At 40.2% G+C, this 16,382-nt stretch overlaps 1 protein-coding gene and 1 pseudogene across 27 annotated transcripts in view; one reads left to right on the plus strand and one right to left on the minus strand.

Annotated features, from left to right (window-relative positions):
* Positions 1-412: 412 nt before the first annotated feature.
* Positions 413-821, minus strand: LOC122752612 (annotated as a pseudogene).
* A 4,495-nt stretch (positions 822-5,316) lies between these two features.
* The window catches only part of AFDN (afadin, adherens junction formation factor), a 181,640-nt gene continuing 170,574 nt past the window's right edge, over positions 5,317-16,382 (plus strand). For all 27 annotated transcript variants that reach the window (XM_043999451.1, XM_043999453.1, XM_043999474.1 and 24 more), the window contains exon 1: positions 5,317-5,547. In XM_043999451.1, coding sequence (XP_043855386.1) covers positions 5,440-5,547 — 108 coding nt within the window. In that variant the 5' untranslated portion in view covers positions 5,317-5,439. The remainder of the gene's footprint in view (positions 5,548-16,382) is intronic.

Raw genomic sequence — 16,382 nt, forward strand, 5'->3', positions numbered from 1 at the left:
TGACCCTAGGTATATAGGCATACAAATCAAACATTTACTACCAAATTTTCATAACCCCCACATTCAGTTACATGACCCCAGTGACCCACTGTTTAAGAAGCTTTTATTTAGACAATAAAAACAGAACAAAACCAATCTTAGTTATGGTTTTTTTTTGTTGTTGTTTTGTTTTTTTTTTTTAGGCAATGGGGGTTAAGTGACTTGCCCATGGTCACACAGCTAGTAAGTGTCAAGTGTCTGAGGCTGGATTTGAACTCAGGTACTCCTGAATCCAGGGCCGGTGCTTTAACCACTGCACCATCTAGCTGCCCCTTAGTTATGGTTTTTAAGAAACATACTAATTTAAAAATTACTTCATCTTTTTTTTTGGTCATTGGTGGTTTATTTAACACAAATAAAAATGTGCAAATTTTTACTCATTTTCTTCACTCCTCAGTCTAGCATTTGGATTGGTAATCTTGATTGGCTAGCTGAGCTGCTCTCTCAACTATGACTTTCCTATTCTTTGAGGAAACATTGTGAGCAATTTCAGCACAGTAAGATTTGTTGCACATCAGCAGCACTTCTAGCTCTTTGACGCTGTGCACCAGAAACTTTCTGAATCCACTAGGTAACATGTGTTTTGTCTTCTTATTGCTTCCATAACCAATATTGGGCATCAAGTTCTGGCCCTTGAATCGTCTTCGCACTCTGTTGCCAATGCCTCTTGGTTTACGCCAGTTTCTCTTGATCTTGACATATCAGTCTGACTGGTGTCAGATGAACTTCTTGGTCCTCTTCTTGATGGTTTTGGGCTTCATGAGCGGTCTGAGGGCAGGCATGGTGTTGGTAAAGAGAGAGCTGCCCCTCCTTGGGAAGCACTGAGGAAAAGAGCTACTTCTTTATCTTTAATAATAATAGCTAACATTTACATAACACTTACTATGTGCCAGGCTAAGTACTTTACAATCATGTGATTTGATCCTCACAACAATCTCAGGAGGTAGATTCTATTATTTGTCCCCATTTACAGATGAGGAAACTGAGGCAGAGGTTAAATGACTTGCCCAAGATAACACAACTAGCAAGATATTTATCTGAGGCTGCATTTGAAATCAGGTCTTCCTGACTCCAGGCCCAGTGCATTCTAGTCTGTCTTTTAAATTACATTTTCCAGGTCAATTGTTTGATACAAGATACTTTAAACTTTCTTCTCTTTCCCCGCCCCCAATATTTTGATTTTTGTATTTCATGCTGTTTAATGGATTCAGCGAGTTCTGTTTGGTCCATTCTAATTTTCAGGGACTTGGATACATGGGTAGGGGTTTACATCTTGTGTTCTAAACTACTGAATCTCTTTCCAAGTCATTCCTCCAGTTATTTCATTTATAATTTCCTTTATCTCATGCTTCATTTCTTTTAGGTTTTCTCTTAGTGCTTATAGTCAGATCATTCTTCTCTCTGAGGCTCTATGGAATTACTCTCTCTTACTGGGTTTGCTGCTTGAGCCTCTTTGGAACCATATGTCTTCATATTATTTGCTGTCTTCTTCTGTTTACTCTTATCTTCAACATCAATTACTGATTTGGGACTTTGTACCAGGGCTAGGCCTTAGCACCTCTTGTGCTCTTGGATGAGTTATCAGGACTTGTTTGTTCTTGATCTTGATTTTCTGGGTTTTTATCATTTGCTTCCTCTTGCCCTGATATATCTGGGCTTAGAGTGCTGCCAAATTTCAAGCTTTCCTGGGTCCTCTTGGTTAGCACTGGGCACTGAAGTATTTAAGGCTCTCTGGGGCATCACAGATCAGAGTAATGAAAATTTCTGTTGTCCCTGGGGCACCTGGTCTGAATACTGCTGGCTTTCCACCCTAGAGCTTCATCATCTGGGGAACAGCATGCTTCAGGATTCAGTTGCCCCTGTCTGTGTTATCTGTAAGTTTGCAGTGACAGAGTCTTTGTTAACCTATGCTTAGGATGGCTTTTCTTATGAGATTTCTGCTGCTGGTGCCTGCCGGTGTCTGGATATCATTTTAAAGCAATCAAATGGGAAAAAAAAAGAGAAGAAAAAGAAAGAAAGCAGTCTGAGAGCTTAATGTAGGTTCTCTTTGGATTTCTAAGTTATTATTTGATGCCTTTTGGGGTAGGGCGGCTTGAATATGTGTGAGATCTGGGCTTCTCTATGACTGTTCATCTTAATTAGGATTCAAAAGTAGGAATTCTAAGATGTGGAAGAATGGAGGGAGAACATTCCAGGCCCCCCCCCCAAAAATTGTGTATAAGGATACTATGATGATGGTAGATGGAATGTAAACATTGGATTTTAACTAGTATGCTAGTTTGGTTAGACAATACAATCTTTACATAATAATAACTAGCACTTACATAGTGCTTTACAAATATTATATCATTTTATCCTCACAACAACCCTGGAAGGTAGGCGATATTGTATATAACACATTATTATTTATAATAAATTAGTATTATTATGCTCCTTAATGCATATGGAGTCATGTGAAACAAGTTTGGATTGGTGCCAAATTTTAAATAGCAGACTGAGAAGTTTAAATAGGGAGCCACTGAAGGCTTTTGAGGAGAAAGGATATGTTCAAAGTTATATTGGAAACAGAGAGACCAATTAGGAAGCTGTTACAATAGGACTGGTAGGCAAGAGAAGATTTCTTGAGTATGTTTTAAGAAGTACAATGAAAAAGCAGAGATAGACAGAGTCCCTATATTTTACCTCATATTTGGTATCATTATTAGTATGGTAACATATTATCATCTAAGAAATATTAAAGATTAATCATTGGTAGAAAATTATTAAACATTGAAAAACTGCAAGACCTATAGGTGGAAGATGTCCCTATTCCTGTAGATGTTTTCTGATTTTGGAGTTATAGGTATGCCATAAGTTACAAGTAGCTTTAATAAACCTGATGATAAACTGATGTTATTGTGGGACTGTACATCCCATATTTTTCTGTTTGTAATTTATTTGTATGCATATTAGTTTCAACATATACACATACAGAGTTTATATACATAAATCAATTCTAATCAGTCAGAAAAAATGTATTGTGGAGTTGTACATTTATCTTGTATCAAAGATTTTTGTGCCAAATTTTCTGACTCTATGGCCTGACAGTTATGAAAATTTAATCTCAAATTAGAGAAACAAACCAACCATTTACCTCCTTCTCCAAAGGATACTATACTTAGTAATGCAACTTTACCAGACAGAATTCATCTGATAGTGCTGTTGACAGGGTGAGGGTAGGATGCAGTTTGATTGTCCAGAGCCCCATTTGGGACTGTAACACTTACCATAATAAAAACCTAGGCTCTAAAGAATTTTGGAGTACTTAAAGCCACAGAGTGCTAGAACATGAAGGTGCCGGTTAAACCCAGATGCTTTTCTGCAAGTCACCACATTTTAATTTTGAGAAAGGAGACTAGAGATCTATTGAAGAATTCATTCCCCATGGCACCCGTTCAACACCTCAGGCCTCTCTGTTGAAAAGCTCCCTTATATAGCTGTACTGTACTAGTGCAGTTGAAAAGAAAACCCAGGACAAAAAACAGCAGGGATGATAAAATGCTCTCTCTGCACACTCTCCACTCCCCAAAAAGATAGAATCCCATCAGTCCAGAGACATAAACTATTTCTAGGCTAGAGAAGAATAAGTAATAGTGAAAATAAGGAGGGTCTGTCAAAAAAAAAAAAAACAAACCCAAACCTTTCATTGTTATTATTACTCACGATATGCTAAAAATCAATGTTTTCTGTTCAAACAAACATTTAATCTCAAATTGGAGAAACAATCAGAGCGGTGGAAGCCTGCTGTAATGAGTTTTGTTGCAAAACTTTTCTCCCCTTTTAAAAAAAGCATAAAAAAGAACAAAGTACTCCTGAAATTAATTATAGGTTTTTAAGTCCACTAGAAAACGTAAATGTTTTCCAAATTGTGCTAACACAGCATCTAGAAGGCCAAGAGAGACACATCTTTATTATTTTAACTTTGGGGCTTGACTACCGGCCGGTAAAGGATTTGCAGATACGAATTGCCGTAAGATGTATAGTAGGTAGACAAAAAGGTATTTGAAGATCTCCTCCCTCCCACCATATGCACGGGACAAGTGGGAGACTGAAAAAATACGGGGAAGCAGCGAGAAGGGTGGGATCTAAAAACAAGGAGAGGGAGGTTGTTGTTTTTTTTCCTCCCCTAAACATTATTATAGAGAGACACTGGACTGGCAGAGCAAAATCATTCCTCTTCCCCTGAGGAAAGAACTTTGAAAAGGTCACCCTTGATAGGACTCCAACAGCCAGGCAGCCTTTAGCTGTAAATTTCAAAAATAAACAGATGACTCCAGCGGGGGAAGGGAGGGAGAGTGAAAGGGGTCTACTCCCTCCCTTTCTCATCTTCATCTCCTTTTCATTCATTCATTCATTCATTCCCCTTCTCAATTCCTGCGGTTGACACCGACATCCCAACGCCGGCACCCTTGGCACCCGCCCCAGTGCCAACGTTAGGGAGCGGTAGAAGCAAAGCCCACCCGGGCTGGGACGAGGGGCGAGCTCGTGACCGAGGGGGTAGGAGGAGGAGGGGAGGGGGAGGAGGAGGAGGAGGCACCTCCCGCCCTCCCGCCCGCTCGCTGCCAGCAGCACCTAGTGGACAGAGCGCGTAGGTACCGGGTGCGCGCGGCCAGGCGGGGAGGTGACTGTAAGGCGGGCGCGCGCCGAAGGGGGGGAGCGGTGGCGGGCGCACGGGCGCGCGCGCGCACGGTGAGGGCCGAGAAAGCGCGAGCCAGAGCGCGTGTGCGGCTGTGTGTATGTGTATGCGTGAGAGACACACCGGAGGAGGGAGACACACACACATACACAGAGGCGCACACACCGGGGCAAAAAGGGGTGGGGAGGGAGGGGGAAAAGGGAAAAGGAAAAAGGAAAAGGAAGGGGGAGAAAGAAAAAAAGGCAGGCACTCGATGCACCCAGGCGGGTGAAAGAAGAAAGCCGGCGAAGGCGAAGGCAGCGGCACCAGCTCCGGCGAGACCGGCGCGCGGACGTCGGACCCGCAGCCCAGCCCGGAGCTCGGAACCCCTCGGAGCCGGAGCCCGTCGGGCCGCCCCCCCCCCCCCGGCTCTCGTTCTTTTATTCGACTATTTTCTTTTCTCATTCCCCCCCCCCTCCCCTCGCGGAGGGCGAGGCGCGAGCTTTCCCCGCGGGACGGACCCCCCCCCCCGCCCCCGGCGAAGGATCGGCCCCGCGGGAGGCGCTACTTGAGGGGGGTGGCCCCGAGACCCCGGCAGGGGCGGGGGGCGACGGGGAAGGCAGGCCCGGCCCGGCCCCCCGGGGAGGAGGCGACAGCCCGCAGCGCTTAGCGGCGGCGGCGGTGGCGGTGGCGGCGTTGTTGTTGGCCAGAGCGGCTCGGGGCTTGGGAGAGCCAGGCGAGGGAGGATGTCGTCGGCCGGCAGCCGGGAGGAGGAGCGGCGGAAACTGGCCGATATCATCAACCACTGGAACGCGAACCGGCTGGACCTGTTCGAGATCAGCCAGCCCACCGAGGTGAGTGCCCCCCGAGCCGGAGCCCCGCGCCCCCGGGCTCCCCCGCAGGCCGCGCCGCCGCCGGAGCCCGGCCCCCTGCGCCCGCGCGCCTCCTTCCCTCGCTCACGCCGCTCGCCCCTGCCGCCTCCCTGCGCCGGGAAGCCCCGGCCGCCCTGCCCGGCCTGGGGGGCGGGGACTCCGCGCCCCCCTTCCCTCCCCCGTCAGGAAACTGACTCCCCGCACACCTCCCTGGGAACCGGCCCGGGTTCCCCCCCCTCCCGCAGCCAACCACCCGAGTTTCACCTTTTCCTTACCCCTCCCCTCTGCTCGAAACCTGCCCCTCCGCCCCCCATTTCTAGACCTCAGTAACCTGACATTGTTTTCCCCTTTTCTCCTGAGAATCCGACCCGGGTGTCACCCACCCCTGAAAGTGACCCACGGTTCTTCTCTGTTTATCCCTTTGTCAAAAGGACTAAAGATCTATAGAATTCACCTGCTCCCCCCCCTCCCCCAGCTAATCCCTAGATATTTCCCATTCTCTGCCCCACCCATGAAAAGGCCGTGGTGCCCCCCCCAACTCTCCACATTCTCCTCGATTTTCTTCTCTGTACCTGACATGTGGGATGGTCCTCCTTTACTCCATCTCCTGCTAGCTCTAGCTCTAGCTCTAACCGGTCTGTTTCTATATGTACCTGCACCTTTAGAAAAATTTTTCTTCAGTTTTGCTAATTTTCTTCTCTTCCTTTCTGTTTGTGTCTCTCCTTGGCACCGGAAAGGGCACCCTGCTTTATCCCATTTTTGAGAAACTCGTACGTGTACCCCCCATCCCCATCTCTTTCTCTTTGCCCTCCCTCCCTCCCCCCAATCCCCAGTTGCTGGAATTAGAGGAGCTTACAAGTTAACGGGAATCATGCCTGTAGATCAGAAAGGTGGGTCCTCGGGGCTGGACTTCTAGGCTTGGAACGTCTGCCTAGTCCGGGGTTGTGGAAAGCTGAGTTTAGGAAGTGAAAGATAAACCAGATCCCTTTTCTACCATCTCATGAGAAAAAAGGGAATTGCCAACCTGCCAACAAGTATTTCAATCAGAAATACTATTCTGATTGATGCAACGAAACAGGTCGTACAGAATGGTTTTTTTTTTTTAAGCAATTAAGGTGAAAGAAAGAGGTAAAAGACTAACCCAAGGGAAGGATTCTTAACCTTCCGCCCCACCAAGTGGAAAGTTTTTTTGGAAGTCGTGAAGAATTGATTAAACCTCTCTTAGCTACAGCCTGTTAGCTGTTAGAGTGTACTTAACCAACTTTCTGAAATTCCTATTCCATGTCACTTTAAAAGGGCGTGATAGTGGAGAGAGTATTTTGCCTCAGTAGGTTTGAAAACTTCGAGGTTGCCAACGGTTAGTGTAAAGTAAATACCATGATTTTTAGTTATGAGAGTTTAGAGATAGCTTTTAAAAAAGAGAGAGCCTGTAACTTTTTTTTAATGGAAAAGGTGTGGTTTTCTTTGTTCTCAATTGAATGCTTTTAGGTTGCCAGAGAAATGCGTAACACTGACTCCGCCTCTCCCCCTCCCCCCCATCTTTTGGCAGGTCAAAGTGTATAGTTTGATAGAAAGTATGGGGGGAGGGTTTGGTAGGTAGAAGTTATGTTCCTGTTGTCCATGACTGCATAGTTCTTGCTCATAGGGTGGAGGCCGATCATGTGCATGTTCCCAGAGAAAAGAAGGAAATTAACACTTGTTTTTGGCCTAGCCCTGAATGAGGTTGTTTATTAATAAAGAACACTGAAAGAGACTCATGTACAGCTGTTTTAGTCACAAAGTCATTAAAATTGAGGTTAATTTGGGGGTTATGATTAGAAAAAGGTAACTGGACCTCCCAACCAGGTTATATTTGTAAATTAGACTTGATTTAATGACACACTTATTCAAATGAACTGGAATAGTTAATTTGAAAATAGAACTTAAGGCCTTAAAAGTTTGAGTCCTCAGAATATTTTTGTTATCTATGCAAGTGCACTCATTGCACATATAGTATGTTTGATCTGTTGGGAAATTTTAACAGGTTGTCTTTTCTTGAACTTAGAATTGGAAGACTTTAGACATGATTATTATCTGAATCTTAGGTTAAAAAACTATATATTTGAGAAACTGGCAATTTTTCCTCTCTGCACTAGTCTTTTAAAATATATTTCATTTTATGATATTTATTGTTAGCTTTTACAGTCTCTTGGATGTGATCCTTTTGCTTCAGCTTAGCCTTACGCTACAAAATGTTTACATGAGAATCTGTTGTTTTATTTATGTGTAAGAAAATGTTGCAGTTTTTTTTTCTTATTGACACCAAAATGAATTTTTCTAAATTTGTTAGTACTGGAGTCCAAAAGACTTAGATGGATGACAGCAGCATAGGGATTAGCAATTAGCATTTTTCAGACCCATCTTTTTATTGTGTCTTTGAACTGAGTACTTTTATTAAAGTGATAGTGCATCTCAGACTAATGTGTTTCATTAACTTACATGGACAACACCTGTACAATTACAGGTTAGTTTTCCAAATAAACTAGCAACTTAATATAAACTAACGCTGATTATAAATGTTTTTTTAAAGATGACAGCATAAAATCATTTTCTGTATTAAGACATTTAATTAAGAAATTAGGGGACCTCCTGAAGGTCACACAAGGTAGCAGAACTGAATTCTGAACTCAAACCTTCTGACTCCAAATTTGATACTCTATAAACTTTGTACAAGGTTTGTTAGTAAAATTAATATAACTTAAAAGTTTCATTTTTGTTTGAGAAGTTAGTTTTTCAATTTCAAAGTTACTATGCAGCTTAAGTGATTACTAATTTATATTGAGAATTTAGTTTATAGGAAATTAAGTGAGAATTTTTCTTTAGCAATTTTATAACATCAAAAACGAGAATGAAATTTTGTAACTCATACTAAATGTTTTAAAGGCAATGCACTTAACACAATTTTTGTTTTGAAAACAATTCATTCAGCAAACTAAATTGCAAACCAGCAAGCATTCATTAGGCTGTTTGGTACTTTTAAAAGTAAAAGTGCTTTGCCTTTTTGGTGTTCTATCTTTTTCTTAGGGAGAAATCTTGAAGAAAATGGTTATATGGGTAATTAATTGGATCAAGGCATACAACTTAAGGACTAGTCTGTTTACTACAGGAAAATGGGACTCTTTCTAGACTAATATTGTTTATCTCCCTTGCTTCCCATTTTTCCTTGTTTTTTGAAATATTGGCTTTATTTCACAGAATCTAAATCATATACTTGAATATTGGAATTAGGAATTTATATAATGATCATTTGGTAAACTTAAATTTTTCTTAGTTCAGTTTTGTCATTACAGTGTTTGTAGATATTTTGGCCCCAACATCTTAAACCTATTAGTAAGGTTTAACGGATTATGCTTAAATTTGTTGAGTACTTAAGTACCTAATATTTTATAAGAAGTTGACCAGTCTTAAAATATACACATGCACTTTTTATAGAGATAGGCTTTAGTATTCTACATCAGCAAAGTAGTAGGTCATAATACTCATTTTATAAAATATTTTCTTTAGCACCAGAAGTTCAGATCCAGTTCATCCAGAGTAGCTGAAAATTACCATTATCAGTGATGGCTATTCAGTGTTGTGTTGGTGATCTCAGTTCATTCTCTAGTGGTTGTTGTTGTTTAGTCCTTTTTCATTTGTGTCAGACTTCATGGTCCCATTTGGGGTTTTCTTCACAAAGATGCTGGAATTGTTTGCCATTTCCTTCTCCAGCTCATTTTACAGATAAGGAAACTGAGGCAAACAGGGTTAAGTGACTTGTCCAAGGTCACACAGTGTCTAGCAGACAGATAGGTTTGTCAAAAATGTACTACATGGTATTTTAGGATTTACTGAGAAGGCTATATAAAATAAGGAAGCATTTATTATTCCTGTATAGCCTAGGGCCATTCTTGCTGTTTCAAGTTTAATGTCTAGTGTATTTGGTGGCAAAAATCTTATAATAATATTGGTTATTTATATTTAGTGAATTAGGCAAACCGAGGGTTAGGTTAGCTTGCTTGGGGGTGTTTCCTTAGAGTTTCTATAATCTTTGAGAAAATGGCGTTCTCAGCTTTTAGCATTGCATTTTCTAGTCTGAAGGAATTTGTTATTCTCCTTTGTATTTATAAAGTCAGTCATGGAAAGATATTTTAGGAATAAGTAAGTTGACTTATAATTATATTATCAGGCAGTTTGGGGACTTTAATGGATGGTTTTCCTAATTTAAATAAGGAATGATAATAATTAAAATGAATTAATATCTTGACTGCTGTATAAAGCCAGAACTCAGCAAACATTATTGATCATTCTAAATGTTTTTCTTGTTGACCCTTTCTTATGTGTAATTAGTTATGTAAATTTAAGACATTTCTCTTTTGAATTCTTACCATACTGGTAAATTTATTTTGGAAGGTTCTTGATATTCATTTTTTCTCTTGTTGATGAATCTGGAGCCTTAGAAAAGTTTGCATATACATGTCTTATGGAATATTCCCTAGGAGAAGCCACAATGTACTCCTTTAGAATTTTAATTTTAATTTAGAAAATCAGTGCCTAGGCAGGTGTAAGATTTTTGGTTTGGTGTTTGTTTTTACTAGTAGATTTATGTACAAAAAAGTTGCACTTTAAAACTTATTCTAATTAAATATTCTTCTTGGTGGTTGAGTATTCAAGCTTGAATGTAATTTTACCATAATTAAGTAAACTTGTCCCATTTTATGCATTAAATTTGGAAAACTAACCCAATCAAACTGAGTACCTGGCTCAATACTGATATTTTTACAGCTGAATATTTTGTATTGCAATGCTGATTATGCATTAAAGGAAGTAACATGATGAGTCACATAACCCATAGAGGAGGTGTGTGAAAAATAACTTAGGGTTTTGTCAGCTGAGGTGGAGTAGGAAGCCCTAAAGTGAGGTAATTTGAGTGACTTAACAAAGCTGAATTTAGCTTTTAGACTATCCTAAGGCAATGACAGTTTTATAACATAGAGATTCCCTGAATTTGAAACTGTTTGAAAAAATGAAGTACTTTCAACTGTTACTTGTGAAGAGCCCCAATTATTTATTTATTTATTTTTGACAGACCATTCCCCTTCCCTTTTTTGGCTAATGAATGGAACCTCATGTGGTTATAAATTCTTCATATTCATTTTGACTCTCGAAATGTTTTACTTTTGTTTACATGTTATTTGTATACAGTTAAGATGTATGGGGTATTCTTAGTGGACTGGCACCTCTGTTATGAAGGTTTGCTGAGCCCTTTTCAGGGCTGTTCATCCACCTTTTTGTCCACCTCTCACCCAACTCTGACCTGTGGCTCCAAGAAGCTATAGTATGCACAGCAGCAATATCCTTCTAAAACTCTCCCTCAGCTGAGGGACTAAACCAGGTTGAGGGTAACTGATGGGCTTCAGATGTGTTAGTGAGTTAGGGTGATGTCTGTTCTGAGCACGTAAAGACTTCCCTAACAGAATGGGCAAATGAGAACAATTTGTTCCAAGGGCCATGAAGGTGACTGAAACAAACTTTGTGGAGCTTGGTCAGACATTTAAGATTCGAAGGTCATCCACTTCATCCTAAGCATCTTGACTTTGGTCTTGCCACTGGACTTCTATGACTCTGGAAGAGAGTGAGGCTGACTTGGACAACTCTGCCTTACTTAAATCTAATTCATGCACAAGTCAAGACATCATTCTATGATGTCCTCTTCAAAACAGGAACAACATTAGTATACAGTGTACAACTCATGTATTAATGTTTATTTCGTCATGTAATATTAGATGAAAGGTTATGCCCAGTTGTTTTTCAATTAATTAAAAAAAACTTTAAAAAGAATGTCTAATGTGAAATTATTAAATAGAATGAGAATTCAGCCAAAGGAGAAAGGTAGATACCTTTACCATAATAAAAGTCATAGACTTTATTAGAACTAACTTTTTTCATTACCACTAACAGTGGTAATGAAGGAAAATCTGCTCATTTTCATTCTTGAAATATGGAGAATATATGAGACTCCTGGAGATTAATCTGTCACTAAGCATGCATTAAGTACCTACTAAGTTTCAGGTGTTTATGCTAATCTTTAAAGAAAAGGCAGAGGGCAGTCCCTGTCTTCAAGGAGCATACATTCTAATGCGGGAGACAACATGCAACGGCTATATCTACATCAAGCTATATTTAGGATAAATAGAAAAATAATCAACTGAGAGAAAGCATTAGATTTAAGAGAGATAGGGGAGGGGGCAGCTAGGTGGCACAGTGGATAAAGCACCGGCCCTGGATTCAGGAGGACCTGAGTTTAAATCTGGCCTCAGTCACTTGACACTTACTAGCTGTGTGACCCTGGGCAAGTCACTTAACCCTCATTGCCTCACAAAAAAAGAAAAAAGAAAAGAAAAAGAGAGATCTGGAAAGGCTTCCTTTTGAAGGTGGGATTTTAGCTGGTGTCTTAAGAAAGCCAGAAAAATCAGAAGGTGGAGATGAGGAGGAAGAGCCTTTCAGACACATGTAATAGCCGTTGAGACTATGGGGAGCTAAGAAATAGAGTGCCTTGTAAGAGGAATAGCCAGGAGGGCAGTGTCACTGGATCATTGAATACAGCAGGGGAGGGGGTGTAAGAAACTTGGAAGTAGATTATGAAGGTTTCAGCTCCAGGGGATTTTATATTTGATTCTGGAGGTGATAGGTAGCTCCTAGGGTTTACTGAATAAGGGTTTTAGTCCCCCTGTGCTTTAGGAAAATCATTTTAGTGGTTGAATGGAGGATGAACTGGAGTTGAGGAAAAACTTGTGACTGGGAAACCAATCATCAGACTATCAGGAGAGAAGGGAACAATCAGGAGATGTTCCAGTAGTGAAATCAATATATCTTGGCAATAGATTAGATATAGAGGGTGACTCCTAGGTTATAAGCCTGGGGGACTTGTTAGCATGCTAGTGTTCTCCAAGTCATAGAGAATTTTGAAGGGGAAAGGATAATGCAAGAAAAAGTTAAGTAATTAGCGGAATAAGGAAGGAAGAACTAACACTTAATGCTATTTATTGAGCATTTTTTAATCTATAAAATATATTACTGCTTGATACTTATTGAAGAGAAACTATAAAATCTATTTGTATGACTTTAGATGAAAGTAATGTTTGAAATACTGGACAATATCAGTTTGTTAAATTGACAAATTTGAGTGTGATGTAAAAAAACTTTGAATAGACTAACATCTGTACTAGAGAATTTTTTTAAAAGGGCATGATTAATTTCCTGTAGTTAAAAGTTAGGTGTGATTTTGTAATTGAAAAGTTTTAGGGTTGGGCCAAGCTATTCTTTTCTTTTTTTGCAGGGCAGTTGGGGTTAAGTGACTTGCCCAGGGTCACACAGCTAGTAAGTGATGAGTGTCTGAGGCTGGATTTGAACTCAGGTCCTCCTGAATCCAGGGCCAGTGCTCCACTGTGCCACCTAGCGGCCCCTGTGCCAAGCTATTCTTTGTTTTGATATTTATTTGCTGTTTCAGTTTCTGGGATAACACTTATTAAGATTGAAATGATCTGAAATTGGGCTATTATAAATGAATGCTCATAGGGCAGTGTTGTCAGCTTTTTTTTTTTAAGAGACATTAAGCATCAACTGCCTAGGGTGTTATGTTGGGAGTACAAATTTGGGAGGGACTTCAGTTTTTGGGAGCTTAGATTCTAAAGAGATGCAAGTATTGTACATAAGTAATTGATAAAAGGAACTGTTAAAGAAGTATTATGAGAAGTTTGAGGAGGGAAAGATTGCTTTGATGCTGGGGTTGAGGAAAGGGAATATCTGAGAAGACCTCATGGATGAGGCATTTGAATTAGGCCTTGAGGGTAGACAGTGGGACTTCAAAGGGTAGAGCTGGGAAAAGAAATCCTGCAGTATGAGCATGGTAATGGAGAATAGACCAGTTAGAGTTTGGCAAACATGACCTTTGTACATTGGAAAATTGAACCCAATTATTCAGGTCTGGGTGTGTTAACTAACTAATCTAGCAGAGTCTTGAGAATCGGTGATGTAGGCTCAGACAGAATCTGCACATGTGTTAGTTGACAGGCAGGTGTGAGCATTCTGCCAAAGCAGAAGGATTTCTGCTCATGTGCAGAAGCTTTCACTTACGACTTCTTGTGTTATACAGCTGAACTGGAGCAAACAGATGTTTGACAGCCAGCTGGGTGTCTGGTTGCATAAACCAAATCACCTGGCTGAGCCTTTATTTTATTAAAAAGCAAAACAAAACTGTGGACTTGATCTGGCCACAGCAAATTTCAAACCTCATTCCGAAGCATATATTTTAATTTTGCCTAACTGAGAAAATGTAACACGGAGTAAGGAGAAACGTTTAGAAGTTTATAAACGTGGAAAGTATTTCCTTAACTATAAACAATGTTTATGAGAATTTCAGGGATTATTTGAGGTTTCCTTTTTAATTTGCAACTATCATGAATGAAAAATGTTTTGAGTTGAAATTGAATATTTTAGCTATGATTGGCAAGTATCCCAATTTATTTCTCATATGGAAAAACTTCTATTAGTTATAGAAAAAGGAGATTTATACACCTATCATTATCAAAATCATTCAAGTCGAGTTAACTAGGCACTTATTAAGTGCCTGCTATTTTCCAGGCATTGTGTTTAGTGCTTCTGATAGAATGAAAGTCAGAAACAGTCCCTGCCCTCAAGTAAGCCACAATATAATGGAGTTGTGAAACAAATGTACAAAACAATTTATGCACAAACAAGATATATACAAGATAAATTGTAGATAATCTCAAGGAGAAGGCACTACTGGCCTTGACAGGTATCTGAAAGAAAGGCTTCTTGCAGAAGGTGGGATTTTTAGCTATGGTTTGAAGGAAGTCAGAGAAGTTAGGAGCCAGAGATTTCAAGGACAGTGATCTTTTGAAGGTTTGGCATTGGAGGTGGGGGGGGGCAGTCAGTGAAAAGGCACGGTCAGGAGATGGAGTGATCTTAGGGAAAAGCACCATTGTCTCTGGATCATAATGTATGTGGAGGGGAGTATGGTGTAAGCAGACTGGAAAGGTGGGACAGGACCAGGTCTTGAAGGCTTTAAAACAAGAATTTATATTTGATCATTGAAGCAATTGGAAGCCACTGGCTTTAATAAATAAGAAAGGTGACATGGTTAGACCATGATCACCCTGAGAACTGATGTGTAACTGAGGTGCTTGTTCTTGACATATGCTGTTAACATTTTGTGAGACATCTGTCCAGGATGAAGGATGTGTTGTAGTTATAAAATAGATTTTTTTTTATCACAATACTTTTCTGTCCTACTCAGACAGTGGACTCACAAGTTTGACTTCAGGTCTTTGCTTCATAAATTACAGTATCTTAGATCTAGAGCTGAAAGGGACCTCAGAGTCTTTCTGGTTAAACGCCCTTCATTTTACAGATAGGGAACTCCATCTAGGGAGGTTAAGTAACTTATACCCAGCAAAAAATAAGCAGAAAGCTTCTGAGGAAGGATTTGAACTTAGGTTTTCTGACTCTACAGTGAATGCTTTTTCCACTCTACAACTCTACCTTTGTCTTCTTGGGCTTTTTGCATTTTTTTTCTTCTACATCCTAGAATTAGAGAACTATAAAACTGGGCAAGCAGGGAACCTTAGAGATTATACTTAGCCCAACCTTCTCATTAACAGATGAGGAAACTGGGACCTAGAAAAACTGAATAACTTGCTCAAGGTCACTAAGACACTGCATGCTAGAGGTAGGTAGTAGGGACTTTAATAAGACTGATTGAGGGTTATATAATCAGATTTTCTTATACTCTAGCAAGCCTTCTTTCAATATATTGGGTTTTGAAGGAGGATAGTCTAGGAGTGTCATGAGCAAAGAATTAGATCAAGGAGTGTGGGACTGTACAGAAAGTCAGTATTTGAGTTTTGGCCATAGAATACAGGTTAGGAAATGTTTAAGGAGTTTGGACATTAGTTGTAGGTAGTGGGGAGCTATTGAAGGATTCTGGGCATTTGATTGACACGATCAGACTTTTGTGCTGTAAAAAGTTTGGTCTAACAGGTGCATAGACTGGAGCGGGGGTGTAGAGAGAACTTATGGAGCTCGATTAGTTAAGCTATTCTTATTTTACAGATAAGGAAACTGACTCCAAGAATTAAGTGACTTCAGTAAGGGCAGTAATGTTTGAAGAACTGAATGACAACTATTCTCAACAATATAATGATCCAAGACAATCCCAAAGGACTATTGCTGAAACATAGTATCCACCTCCAAAGGAAGAACCAATATTGATTGAACAGACTGAAGCATGCTATTTTTCACTTTTCCGTTTTTTTATTTTATTCAAGTTTTCTTATACAAAATGATGATGTGGTAATGTTTATAATGTGCATAATTGCATATGTATAACCTATATCTTATTGCTTATCCCCTTAGGGAGGGGGGAGGGAAGGAAGGATAGGATTTGTTACTCAGAACTTTAAATAAACGTTTATTATAATTTTTAAAAAAAAGAATTAAGTGCCTTGCCAAGGGTCACATAACTAGTGAGTGTCTGAGTCAGGATTTGAAGTCAGGTTTTCATGACACTTGGAAATGAGAGGTAATGAAGCCCACTGAGATGGTGACCCAGGGCATGGAATGGAAAGATATTAAAGAGAGAAAATCTATACCACTTAGTACCCAATTTCATGTGGAAGAGAAAGGAAAGGGAGAAGTTTAAAATGACACCAAGGTTGTAAGTTTGGATAAGTATGCTGTGGTGCTTTTGGTAAAAGTTGTAGAGTTAGAGAAACGCTCTT

Source organism: Dromiciops gliroides, chromosome 4 (genome assembly GCF_019393635.1).
Source record: "Dromiciops gliroides isolate mDroGli1 chromosome 4, mDroGli1.pri, whole genome shotgun sequence".
Classification (NCBI taxonomy): domain Eukaryota; kingdom Metazoa; phylum Chordata; class Mammalia; order Microbiotheria; family Microbiotheriidae; genus Dromiciops; species Dromiciops gliroides.